Genomic DNA, 13,413 nt, shown 5'->3' on the forward strand with positions numbered 1-13,413 from the left:
CGAGGCAAATAACCATGTATTCAGAAAAGAAAATTGATCTATTTTAAAAAAAGTTACTCTAATAATTAGAGGACTGAAAACATTGTTATTCAGTTTTAGTTTGAAACTCTTGAGCATTGTAGAGATTAAAAACATTGACTTCTAACAAAATATCATTTCGAATAATTGATCTACTTTTTCTAGCTTTAATTATGATTTTGTTACATAGCATGATCTCATCGAAACATATCCACTCAACCCCATATATAACTGACTACATAGGTCACTAATTTTTAATATATCTTAAAAAGTAAACATTTAAAATAGATTATTATCGTATTAGGCGTTTGTGAGAAGTTGTTTGGTTTTAAGATAATTTTTCCTACCGAATGATTGTGACACATTGTATGAATCCTGGGATTTATCTATAGCATATCCATGTAAATTATATAATAAGATATACAAAGACTTACATATTACTTACTGGAGATAATAGTTGATCAGTTTCTATTGACATACTTACGTCGTGAGTCAGTTGCCTTGATATCGCAGTTTAGTTTCATTTTTTTTATCAAAGTCAGATAGGAACTAGAAATGGAATCCAGGACTAACGTTTGACCATATTTAGAACTCATCAGCTGAATATACTTGCATCTTGGTGTTGATATTCATATTGAGACTCGAACACAGTATCTTTAGTTTTAATCATTAAGTAAACAGCTCATTGGAGTCCTAGTTTGGATATTAACACTGGAATGTATTGTCATCATAATGTTCTTTTCATGGTTAGAGGTTTCTACTCTGAAAAAGTTTACCTTAATACAGTTAGAGTAAATAATAATAATAAAGTGCTGTCATACCTGATACTGAATAACTGTTATTGCTTATAATGTAATTCACTGGTTAGGATTAAATATTCAGAACAACCTAATATATCGTTATTAAGAGAAAGGAAACATGTGTGTGACTGTTTGATATGCACCCCGGGTTGTCTAACAGGTAATAAGGTTAAAGACTGTCCTCAGTAGCGTACCAGAATCGATTCAGATTTTAGTTTTCGCCTCTAGCTACAGTCTACTCTTTGGTTGTGTGCACAGAGCTCAAGACACCTTGACAACTGTGGATCCTACTATTAATACGTTTATGTATGTTCCTGTTTTAAATCTTGATGCCATAGGTATAGCAGAAAACTTTCACTATTTTGGAATTGATGAACAACTCTAAGCGACATTCTACTATTGGTCATAGTGAGTTCATACCCTACCAGGAAATGTTAACATTATCAACGTAGTTTGATTTCAAGATATTGTTCCGATTTCCTTACAAGCAGTGGTCGAGAAATAATTCTCTATGCTATTCCCATTAATAACAGTCCAACTATAGTCTCGTAGGTATACTAGACGTACTCTTACCTTGTGCGTATATTCCAATGCACCTGTGAAACCTACAGGACCACTAACCTTAATGGTTTATTCATACCAGTTAAGTGTCACAGTAAAATAAGATGCATTTAGAAAAGTTACTGTAAGTTGCATGATTTCTCTTCAGTATCACAAATAACCATTATCAAGAGTTTTCAGCAAATAACACTAGTTCAAAAATTTGAAATTTATACTCAATAAAACAAGTTCTTTCATGAGCTGTTACTTTGGCTTTTGTAACTTAGTCTCTACTGAACGTAAGCTTAGGCGTCTGATCTCAGTGGTATAATTTTGGTATTTCCGAGGTAGTCGACACGATTAATTATCATCAACACATTATATGGGATCAGCAATTCCTTGTCTGGGTACCTTAATTCTTTTGTCGGTCATTGATATCAAACAGTTAAGAAACTCGATCTTATAAGATTCCTCTGATTACAAGTGATGTGAAAAAGATAGTGTTTTAGGCCCTTTGATCTTTATAGCTTATATAAACGATGTCTTAAACTGTTTGAGAATGGGTAAAAGTTTTCTGAATTTAGCCATATGGAAAACCATATTAGTATGAAGCTAAACAAAGTCACTTTTTGGTTCTCAAAATGGAATCCAGAACTTTTTGCAGTTACAAGTGAATCGATTCTATTTACCAGGTCCGACTTCAACAGCAATGGCAAAGTGCTATCTAATTTTCATACAATATCAGACTTGGAACTCAAGTATTCATACGTTCTGTTTTTCTCAGAAGTAGTCTGAATGCAGACTTCCAAGTCTCAGTGACTTTTAAGTTGTACGCTAGGTAATCTTTTAAGAAATTACGTATTCTGCGTAGTGTCTACTTAACCACTTATAGAAAACTATGCTTTTATTTTGAGCAGTGTTAGGACTAAGGTTAAAAGTAGAGTGGAATCTTTCCAGCTCCGTTTTATAGTTTTTACATTTGAGAGTGATTATACTGTAAACTAGAAATAGAAATTCGTTTAACTAGGACGTGATCTTTTATGGAATCAACGAATTAAACTAAATCTAAATGTTTCATTTAGGGTGCTAAATAAATCATCTTTTAGATTTACTAGTGCCATCCAATATTCAGAACCAAGTTTTCGAAAAATGAAGTTGCCTCACTCTAAGTTTGCTTTTTAAATGAATTACGTTCTATGTAAATTTTCGATAATCTAGGATAATTTAGTATGATCTATCATATTCCATTCGGTGATTGAGAATTCTTGCAGATATACTGGGAGCTGATGACTGGTAGTGTTCCACTATTTCGACATTGAAATAGAGCAATCACCACTCAATATTTTAAATCGATTGAATTTAAGTATATGAGCTGCATGAATCGAAATCAGTGATTTGAAGTTATTTTCTTTCATAAGAGGTTGGAATAATCTGTACTCAATTAGGATTAAAAATAAAGTTATGCACTACCAGTGTATCTCATACTAGTATACAACAATCATCCATTACTGTTTGATATTAATTAGTTATCATGTAGATATCATGCCAGAAGTCATCTTCCAATTTAACTAATCAATACTAAGCACAACAATCTGTGTTATTGCAACTGAATTTAAGGTTTTTTATCGTCATTGTTATTGTTTTTCAGTTGTTGTAATAAATTAACTACTAAATCAATGTTTCTTTATATCCTCATCATCTTCGGAATCAGAGGTATTTACATATATTTTCTTTGGGATTGTACTGTTTATTAATAAGTAGTTTAGTTTATTTGACATAATTTAATGTCAGCCACACTATAAAATAAAAAGTATCCCAAGGTTTCAATAGTTCTTAAGTGTATCTTAATGGGGAAACAACAAGTAATCCGATGTCAAAAGAGAGATAAAATGCCTCCGATTCAATATGTTCTCAGAATATTTTTGAATCTGATTCCGCTGATACAGTACATCTTCATGATAAATCTGAATATAATGCTATCGTTGCTTTTATATCAGTTGACGAAGTGTGAACATAATATTGGTGAATTCAACACAGATTCATCCAGTGACGGCTGAACAAGTTGCTGATCATGCTCATTGTGAACCAATTTTACAACAACGAATTAAATTTATCCAAGATGATTTGCCTCCACGTGTCACATCTCACAAACCAAAGGAGTATTATCGACAATGTCAGTCGCTATCTATTTTAAATGATCGCACCATATGTGTCGGTAATGTTCCTAGGATGTCCATTATAAAATTACGACAGTTATTTTGTAATTTTCGAGTTCCAAATGTTTTTGTGGATATTAGTGGGCAGATGGTTCAAAAGAGCAACATAATTAATAATAAGATGTTTTACTATTAGTTTAAATTATTGAATGTTAGTCGTATTTAGAGTTTAAGATTCATTTATTTGAGAGTAGGCTGACTTCATTCAGGAAACTTTTTTGGTTCACAGATTACTTTATAATTTTAAAAGTCTCCGATTTTTATCTTCTGTATAATTTACTCAGTTGTAATACGTTATAAATATAACTTATCATTTATTGAATTAATCATATGCTCACTAGTGACTGGCATCAAGAGGTATTTCCTGGAGTTCTAGTGTGAAGTAGTAACCAGTGGAGTTCAACTAGGTCTATTGGGAGATATCAACTCACTGAAGACATTGGTGAATGGTTGCTCAACCTCGTAATTTGGTTGAATTTAGAGATTAGTACCGTTGGATGCCGGCTAAGTAGTCTAGTTGTTAAGCACTCGCGCGCGAGACTGATAGGTGCTGGGTTCGAATTTTTGGAGGCGAGATCGCGGATGCGCACTGTTGAGGAGTTCCAAAATAGGACGAAACGGCCGTCCAGTGCTTCCAGGTTTTCCATGGTGGTCTAGCTTCAATTGACTCATGATTTCAACTATACCAAATTACTATAATCTCCACATAACATCCTTCTGATAATCTTACTTTTGTTTGATCCATCCATGTGAATATGATTCTCACAATCTAACGATTTGTTTCATTGATCGACGAACTACTTTTAATTGAACAAAGAATCACTTTAACGAAACACGTTACTATTGACATATTTTACTTCAACTATTATTATAGTTTTTAGTAATCAATAATATTTCAAATATTTATAACCCAACCTAAATTTGCGTTCCAGGACTATCAAAAGCACAAATTTCTTAAATATAATATGTAAACTAGGTTAAAGGAAGGCATTTGACTTACAGTCTTAACCTTATACTGTCTACAGTACTTCTGTTTTATTAAACTTGAACAGATTTCTATAACTACTTAAAATAATAAGCTTAACTAAAACGTATGACTAATAAAATACATATTGGGCTGACAACAGAATAAGATTGCAAGTGGAATAATGAGTTCTGATACACAGCAAAAAGTATTTGAAAACTGAACAAAATGATTCTTTTTTCTATTAAAGTAAATAAATACCAATATCTAGTTTAAATTTTTTGGTTATATTAACCAGTTAGAATAGTATCATTTATTTGACTAATTATATACTACTCATAAGATGTTTTCATAAAGTGTCATGATTCTATTATTTTCACATTTATAATCTCCATAGTATTAACCGTAATTCATCCAGATACATCAATAAACTACAACTCATGATAATGAATGCATTTCACTGTCATATTGACAATTTATTCATGTTTCTGATAATAATAATCATATGCTCACTAGTGACTGACTTCGAGAGGTAAATCCAGGAGTTCTAGTGATAAGCAGTGATCAGTGGAGTTCAAACCACGTCTGTTGTGAGATAGGAACTCACTGAAGACAATTGGTGAACGGTTGCTCAATTTCGTGGATTGGTTAGAGTTAGACATAAACACCATCAGATGCCGGCTCAGTAGTCTATGGGTTAAGTGCTCTGGCGCGAGACTGGTAGGTCCTGGGTTCGAATGTCGCGAGTGCGGGATCAAGGATGCTCACTGCTGAGTAGTCCCACAGTAGGACGAGACGGCCGTCCAGTACTTCCAGATTTTCCCTGGTGGTTTAGCTTTAATTGACTCACGCTTTCAATCATTCATGTTTATCAAAATGACCGCTTATTTTTTTGATCAGCAATACAATAAATTAAAAAAAAACACATATATTTTGAAGGGTTCTTACATCATTATTCATAGTTTTAAACATTTCATTCATTCAAACAATGTAAAGCAATTAGTCCCTTTGATAAATTTCGATACAGTGTAGTAAGAAGACGAAGATTATCAGAAGTATGTGATGTATACGCGCAATACATTTCGAACAATCTGATCACACATATACTTGTTAAGAACATCAATGTATAGAAATAAAAGGTCAACTCGACTGGAAATGTGGGACGGGGGTAAGAGTAGACAAGGATAATAATAATGTGAAAACAATTCGAAACCTAATCACTCCGCATAATAAGTTAATATTACCAGGGTAGGTTTAAGGTGAGAACAAACTATTTTTGAATGCACAAAGGGGGTTTGAATTTTCGTATGGCTAAGGCTTCAATTAACCTTAGTATATGTATGTGCAATTATTAAGCTAATTTAGAGAAATTTCAATAATATAATCTATCAAATAATGAAATGGGTTCATACCTTTTAGTATAAAAAAAATATACACTAGGATATCATCTTTTGAATATACAATAATGTATAAAAGGGAAGTAAATGAATGTTGACGACTTTCATAATTCGTAAAACAACTAGTAATTTTTATTTTTAATTCTTTTTTTTATACCCTCACGTTCTTCATGTTTTTGTATTTCACCAGAAATGGGAATGAACTAAAATCAATTTTAAATGAAAAACAACAATTGAATCAAATTACAATAATGAATTTTTATGGGTAACTCAAAAGTTAGTACATTTATATTTGATTCTATTTTTAAGTTAAATAATCGACTTGTAAATTAGACTAATTGGAGTAGATGTCTTTTGATTAATGTACTTAATTAGATAACTTCACATTTTTCTCTTAGATACTCTAGATTTTGGCCATTTTGATACTCTACTTAAGCAAAGATGGATAGTGGCTAGCAGTGGAATCCAGGACGCGTGTTTCGTCCTATTTGGGACTCGTCAGCTGGATGTACCTGCATCTCAGAGTTGATGTTCACTCTGGGACTCGAACCCAGTACCCTCGCTTCAAACGCCATCGCGTTATCCACTCGGCCACTGAATCCTGATAGCCACTTGCTTGTGCGATGGGGTGAAGTTTATGAACAACGAAATATAAATGCTAATGTTTGAACGAAGAATATTCTTTTAGATAAATTCTCCTCAGGTTCTACAATTATATATCCAAATTAATAAATCAAAAAAATGACCAGGATAAAGGCAGAGTACATAGTTGAAAGCATGTAAATTTAGGATTGTCAAACCAAATAGAATAAAATTGTTAATGTTGATATGACTCATATAGAATGTTAACTTGAATCTGTATATATGTTAGAATAACATTAGGATCACGTCGATTTTTTTTAATAAATTTTTTTTGTCCCCCTTAATCAAAAAATTTTCATCCCATTTTCCAATTTTTTTCAATCCGTTTCGTCCAATGAAATTCCTAGTTGTAAATGCGTTATAATTGGTTATGTAATTCTTGAAATTCGTATAAAAGCTCTGTACTTATGGATATAGATAATTTTCTTCACAATATGGACGTCAGTAACGTGCAAATTAGAGGCTCTGTTGTTCCTCACGTAGTCACAGAAACGGAAAATGTATTTTTGAATACATTGTATCTGGTAGCGTTTCCATCACTGGAAGCGTTAAAGAGCGCCATTAGAACTTATAAAATAGCAACGTACTGCCATTATGCGGTGAGAGATTCTCAGTTCCATGGAGATCGGAAGCCGTATATTAAATTTGTATGTTGGAGAAAGAACTATAAAACACCAAGCGGTTCTTCGCAGCCGATTAGACGAAGGAGGTAATTTGATTAGTGTTATTATATTGTTCATTGAGGACTTCAATGGACACACAATGTCCGGCCTTCATCTTTTGTAAGTTTCTTGAAGGTTATTGGACTGTTGTTCGTGGGAATGTGCATCACAATCACGAGTGCAATTCCCTGAGGTACGACTGTAACACATGGATGCGCCAATTAACGGCGGCGGAATTGGAAACAGTGAAGCCACTGTTGATAACTGGAACATCAGCATTCAATGTGATACACTACACGTACCAATCCTATGGGAAACGTCTTACTGCTTAAGATGTTTTCAATCTGCGTCACAAAGTGTTCTCACAGGCCAACCTTCCTGGTAAGCAATGTGCATATTTATACTATTAACTGTAGGTGACTACGGTAAATTGAAAAATCACATAACGTCACTTGGTGGCCTTTGTGATTATCAATTGGATGCAGATCATAGTCTGTTGTACTTCTTCTTCGCTACAGCAGACCAGATTAATCTGTGCAATAGGTTTTTAGATGTTGTTGGTTTTGATGGGACATACAAAACCAATAATGAAAATATGTTTCTGTATCACGTGGTGGCTCTGGATATGAATTTCATGGCAATACCTGTTTGTATTGCATTTATAAGTCGCGAAACATCGACTTTGCTGTCCAGTTTCCTCTCGTTCTTCCGCCAAATGAGTAACAATAGAGAGGTTATCGGTAATGTTACCGATGATTCACCTGCTATAGCTGCTGCCATAACGCAGGTGTATCCCAATTCACACCACCTTTTGTGCCGCGTGCACCTGCTTCGAAATGTCATCAAGAGGGTAAGCTTTCCTTTCTTTAGAATTAACCCATTCATCGTATTCGTAGAGGCTACGATCTGATCTTCTTCAAATGTTCTACCGTCTTATGCTAACAAGAAATGTGGAAAGGTAAATCGAAATATGCTTTACAATGTATTATAGCTTCCAACGGTATGTGTCATTTATCGAAGCAGCAGACGGGAATTTCTACCAATATTTGAGAGATCAGTTATTGTCCAAAAAGCACAAGTGGTCGAACGCTTTTAGACCAGCTGCAATGCTTCTAGATTAAAGCCTAATAATTACAGTTTATTTATCGGTAATCATTTAATTATAGATTAATTTTCAAATGCTTCAATATACTTCGAATCAACATATTAGTAATCTTTAAAATACTATAATTTGATTATGAATAAATCTATCATCATGTCTTCGATATGATACATATAATTCCAAAGCTTCCCCTAAACAACTAATTGGACATGTCCTCAAATATTTTTCGGTTGATTTTCATCTAATACATTTTTTACTACGAAATACTCACTGTACTAGATTTTTTATTAAAAGGGGATAATATTTGAAGTTCATCTTGTTTGTAAGTTTTTCCCTGTCTTTACACGAGGAATTTACTGAGGTAGAACTATTAAACGACACTTTATTAGATACTCATCATCGAATCATTATTCCAACTGAATAGGGAGTATCATTAAGTGAATAAATTTAAAATTTCTGTGTTTAAGACTATGAAGTGTGAAATCATGATTTCTTTCCTCAATCACAAAATGTTAGAATAATAGAAATAGAAGTTTTACTTACATTGCTGCACATATTGCAACAAATAGCATTGATGCGCATACCAAAAATACAGCACCAGGAAAGTATGAAAGAGTAGCTGAATATACCAAAGGTAAAGCGCTTACACTAATTAATAGACCGATTCTTGATATGAAGGAAGCGAATGAAAGAATTAAACCTTCAAGGGATAATAAATATGATTATTATTAATAATTGTTAAAATCATAGATCAATAATTTTTCCAGTTTGAAAGCACTTTGTATGTTGATCAGATTTGACATAATGTCTCCGTTAAATTGAATATTTCAGTGAGATTAAAATTTATGTACGAACCAATCAGATTCAGGATAACAGGACCTGGATTTCGGCCCAAAATTCATTCATTTATTTGGCTAAATAGCGTTTTGTGATTTTAGCTGATGTCAGTTCATGATGAAAACCCTAAATATAATTTCCAACCCTACTCATTAACTGTAAATCATAATTCTTATTCTTTATACAGCTTCATAAACCTTCATTTAACCCTAATAAGTAGGTGGACTTCCTCTAGGTCACTTTAGCATCGCTCAAACGTCGTCCATAAATTATAGTCTCACCAATATCTCATATGACACTTAAAAAGTAATGACATGCAAGCAATCTGGTCAAGTTTAAGGTTGTTACAAAATCATCAAGTCAGAGAGCATTTTTCCTATTTTTCTTAATTATCTTTATTAACTCTTGTTTATCATATCCATGATCACATCACCCACTAGCTTTATCCCTATTCCCATGTTATTAAAATATGTACTTGTAATAAAATATGATAAGTTTAGATTTCTAATCGCAACATTGACTATTTCATAGCTAATAAATAGGTGATAGGACAGTGAATTGGTTTACTGCTATCTTCATCCACAGAAAATTAGCTGAGTTGCATTTTTTTAAAAATAGAAAATGATATCACTTAGTGGTCTCCTATAGTGTTAGTACAAAGTTATTTGAAATTTACTATGAACCTTTGGGTATCATAAAAAATGTATCAAAATAAGTTGATTGGTATCATTAGATATCATTAACGTAGGGAACATATTTATGGTTTTTGAGAAGATTGCATGGATATTGAAAGACCTATAGCTCATTGAAATTTTGTCTAATTGTTTGATCCAGTGTTGCTTATTATTGTTATAAAATGTATCATGACAATAAGAAACTTGGATAATACTCTTTAGAGTTTGATTTTGTCTATATCTGTTATTTATGATGTTTGATAATAAAAGTTTACAGAAAACGTAACAATCATTTGAAAATTATGCATACAGATGTAACTTGCCTTTTCTCTGAGTCCCACTCCAATTGGTGATCAGTGTACGCAATAAAGGGAAATTAATATTCTTCGCTAGTTTTGGAACTAAGCCTGTAAATGTAATAATACATAAGATATTTAGCATGATTTCACAGTTATTTAGTTGGCACTGAGCCTTGACTATATAGCTACTAATTAAATTTTCATAAAACTATTGAGTGTTAGTGAATAATTTTATCAAGTTATCTAAGCATTGTTAATCAACATCATGAATCTATCAATGTCTAACTTCTAGGTTTCCCATGGTGGTCTAGCTTCAACTGATTCATGATCTCAACTATTAAAATTAATATAATATCCACAAAAACCCCTTCTGATATTAATCAACATATGTCCACTAGTGACTGGCTTCAAGAGGTATTTCCTAGAGTCCTAATGAGAAGCAGTGACCAGTGGAGTTCAACCAGGTCTGTTGTGAGATCATAACTCACTGAGGACAACGATGAATGTGTCGCTCAATTTCGTGGATTGGTTGAAGTTAGACATTACCACCGTTGGATGTCAGTCCAGTGGTTCTAGAGGTTAAGCGCTCGCGCGCGAGACTGATAGGTGCTGGATTGGAATCTCGCGAGGCGTGATCGTGGTTGCGCACTGCTAAGGAGTCCCACAATTGGACGAAACGGCCGTCCAGGGCTTTCAGGTTTTTCATAGTGGTCTAGCTTCAATTAACTCAGCTATTAAAAATACATTAATTCAATAAAATTACAATACTTACCAATATAAACAATCATATTAGCTGTAAATGATGAGAATAAGTAGGCTATTGTCATTAAAATTCTATTTAATAACATTAAACTTAATGCAAATATAAGTAAATTGAATAATGTTTTTTGAAACGTAAAATTGATTTTATTTTCAGCCAGTTTATCATCATTATCATCAGTCGATTCATGATTGTCTTTATTATTCAAACGTGTTGATTGAGATAATTGAATTCTTGCTAGTATATTTACAATTATTATAGATAATAATGCTGAGCATGCTTCTGTTATACCACTAAATGAATAGATAGATAGAAATATTGGAATAGAATAAGTACCATAGTACAGAACACTTATAAAAACATGTTAAAAATATCATTGTAATGTTTAATGAAAGTGACATATAACTGATTAAAGTGTAAGCCTATTACAGATTTATTCCCTTCATCCAAATGTACATTTTATATAAATATTCGTTCATTATTTATTTTAATCAGCAGTTTCCATAAACACACACCTTACTAAATAATGAGATATATCAATTGGAAGGAGTAACATCTATTATAAGAAAGAAAGTATCAGTTACTTGATAGATAATAAACATACCAACCAACAAATATGAAAAATAAATATGCAAAATACCTACGCTTGAATTCTAAACTAGTGTATTATCGAAATTTTTAAACGAATACATAAATAATCTTAATAATTGAAACCAAGAAAATATAAATGTAAATACATAAATCAATGATTATTAAGGTATCATTGATATTACATACTCAATCTATACTTCTCGTAAAAAACTTAGCATTTGATGACGGTAATCTGATCAAACTATTCTACTAGTACGGTGGTGTATGCTATTTATGTCGACAAAAATAACTAGTATTTAACACCGGTCGGAAGTGGAAAAGATGGAAACAGGAGGGTAAGGAGATCAATTTAAAGAGAATAGAAATGAAAATAAAAAGAATTTTGGACTGGAAGAATCAAACAGAATGTAAATGACAAATGAAGTATTCAGTGTGTGGTTCTCATATTTTACCAAGAGGTTTTGTAATTTTGTATTTAAATACAATCGGTTTTCCTATCTGTGTTCTCGTTTGCTGCAGTACCAACTATTTATTTTTAATGATTACATAAACCCCAGCAAAACCTAACTCTCTTTTTGATTATAGAGTGATTTTACGTTAATCCAATGGACGAATCAGGTTTAGATAAGTTAATCATCAATTTTTCCAGAGTTTCACATATCTGTAGTAAGAAACAATGTTCACTGGGAAAAGTTTAACTCAACATAAAGCATTAACGATCATTTAGTTGCCTAAATGAGTGAATATTTAAGTTAATTCTGTAGTCTTGAACAAAAGTATTTTGAAATTATAATCTTGAATTCTTCATTAGTTAATTATTCATGATTTTGTTGGAGAGGAAATTAACCTACAGTTAAGTTTCATCAGCTTCCACTTCTCACTATTTCGGAATAATAAATAGAGAATATTGAATGATAAAATAATATGACTGTAGTAAACTCAATAGTTTAAGCTTGAACATGTAAACCAGTCTAATATTTTACATAGATTATGATTTATGGAAAAAAACAATTTGAATTTGTAATTCGCCAGAAGCAGGGTTTCTCTGGGATAGATACATTTTCTACATAAGAGCTTCCATGATTCTGATTTTAGACTGTTCAAACCTCTTCTCTTGATGCACCATATAGGCTTCTAGTTGCTCCAAAGAAATATTCATTTTAGTTTCCCCCACCACCACTGATAAGTCTTCTAATTGAATGTTAGATATGGTTCCTAAGCTTTTCTAGTAATTTTATCATTCTATATTTGTAAGTTAAACTTTATTGAATAATGAATAGCTGTACATTATTTGGTTTTTTCCCTTAATGATGGTAAACGAAGATGAAAGTAATCAATAAATAAAATTCTTATGAATTTCATTAACAGACAGCCTCCAAAGTTCATCTGTTTTGGATTTTTAAGTTATTATTTTCACTTATGGTAATTAACATTTCAATCAATACTATACTCAATATATAAGAACTTTCGTCTAAATTAAAGCGAATAGTTTCACAGTATTTGGGCGCCGAGTTGATGTAAGACATTAAATAGGAATAATATATTTCCTTAAAAAAGCTTGGACCAAATTGCCTAGCGAAACGTTGGATTTACTTCAAATTCATTCGCTGAGATTTTACAAATATATTATTCCTATTTAATGTATTAATATACTCATATAAATATATCTGTCCTTTGAATTCAACATTATTTACCTCGTTCAGTACTATTTTTCTTCTATATGTATACTGTTGTTATGGTATACGTGATGTTATGATTTCTGTCATAAGGTACTATATTCTTTAGTTTGAAAAAAAACTTAATAATCAAAGATTTTTCAGAATGGGTGTTTTGTGAAGATTTTAGTAATTTTATATAGTTGAAATCATGAGTCAATTGAAGCTAGACCATCAAGTTTTTCATGATGGTCTA

The 13,413-nt window shown here is 32.1% G+C and overlaps 1 protein-coding gene and 1 non-coding gene across 2 annotated transcripts in view; both read right to left on the bottom strand.

Moving 5' to 3' along the window:
• Positions 1-6,464: 6,464 nt before the first annotated feature.
• On the bottom strand, positions 6,465-6,535 carry Smp_tRNA_00684_Pseudo_TTG.1.1. Its single transcript has one exon. It is a non-coding gene (tRNA).
• A 3,693-nt stretch (positions 6,536-10,228) lies between these two features.
• The window catches only part of Smp_162500 (drug efflux protein-related), a gene marked incomplete at both ends in the record, with an annotated part of 12,465 nt that continues 9,280 nt past the window's right edge, over positions 10,229-13,413 (bottom strand). Inside the window, 2 exons of the mRNA XM_018789389.1 lie at positions 10,229-10,259; positions 10,998-11,204. Coding sequence (XP_018654837.1) covers positions 10,229-10,259; positions 10,998-11,204 — 238 coding nt within the window. The remainder of the gene's footprint in view (positions 10,260-10,997; positions 11,205-13,413) is intronic.

Source organism: Schistosoma mansoni, chromosome W (genome assembly GCF_000237925.1).
Source record: "Schistosoma mansoni strain Puerto Rico chromosome W, complete genome".
NCBI lineage: Eukaryota > Metazoa > Platyhelminthes > Trematoda > Strigeidida > Schistosomatidae > Schistosoma > Schistosoma mansoni.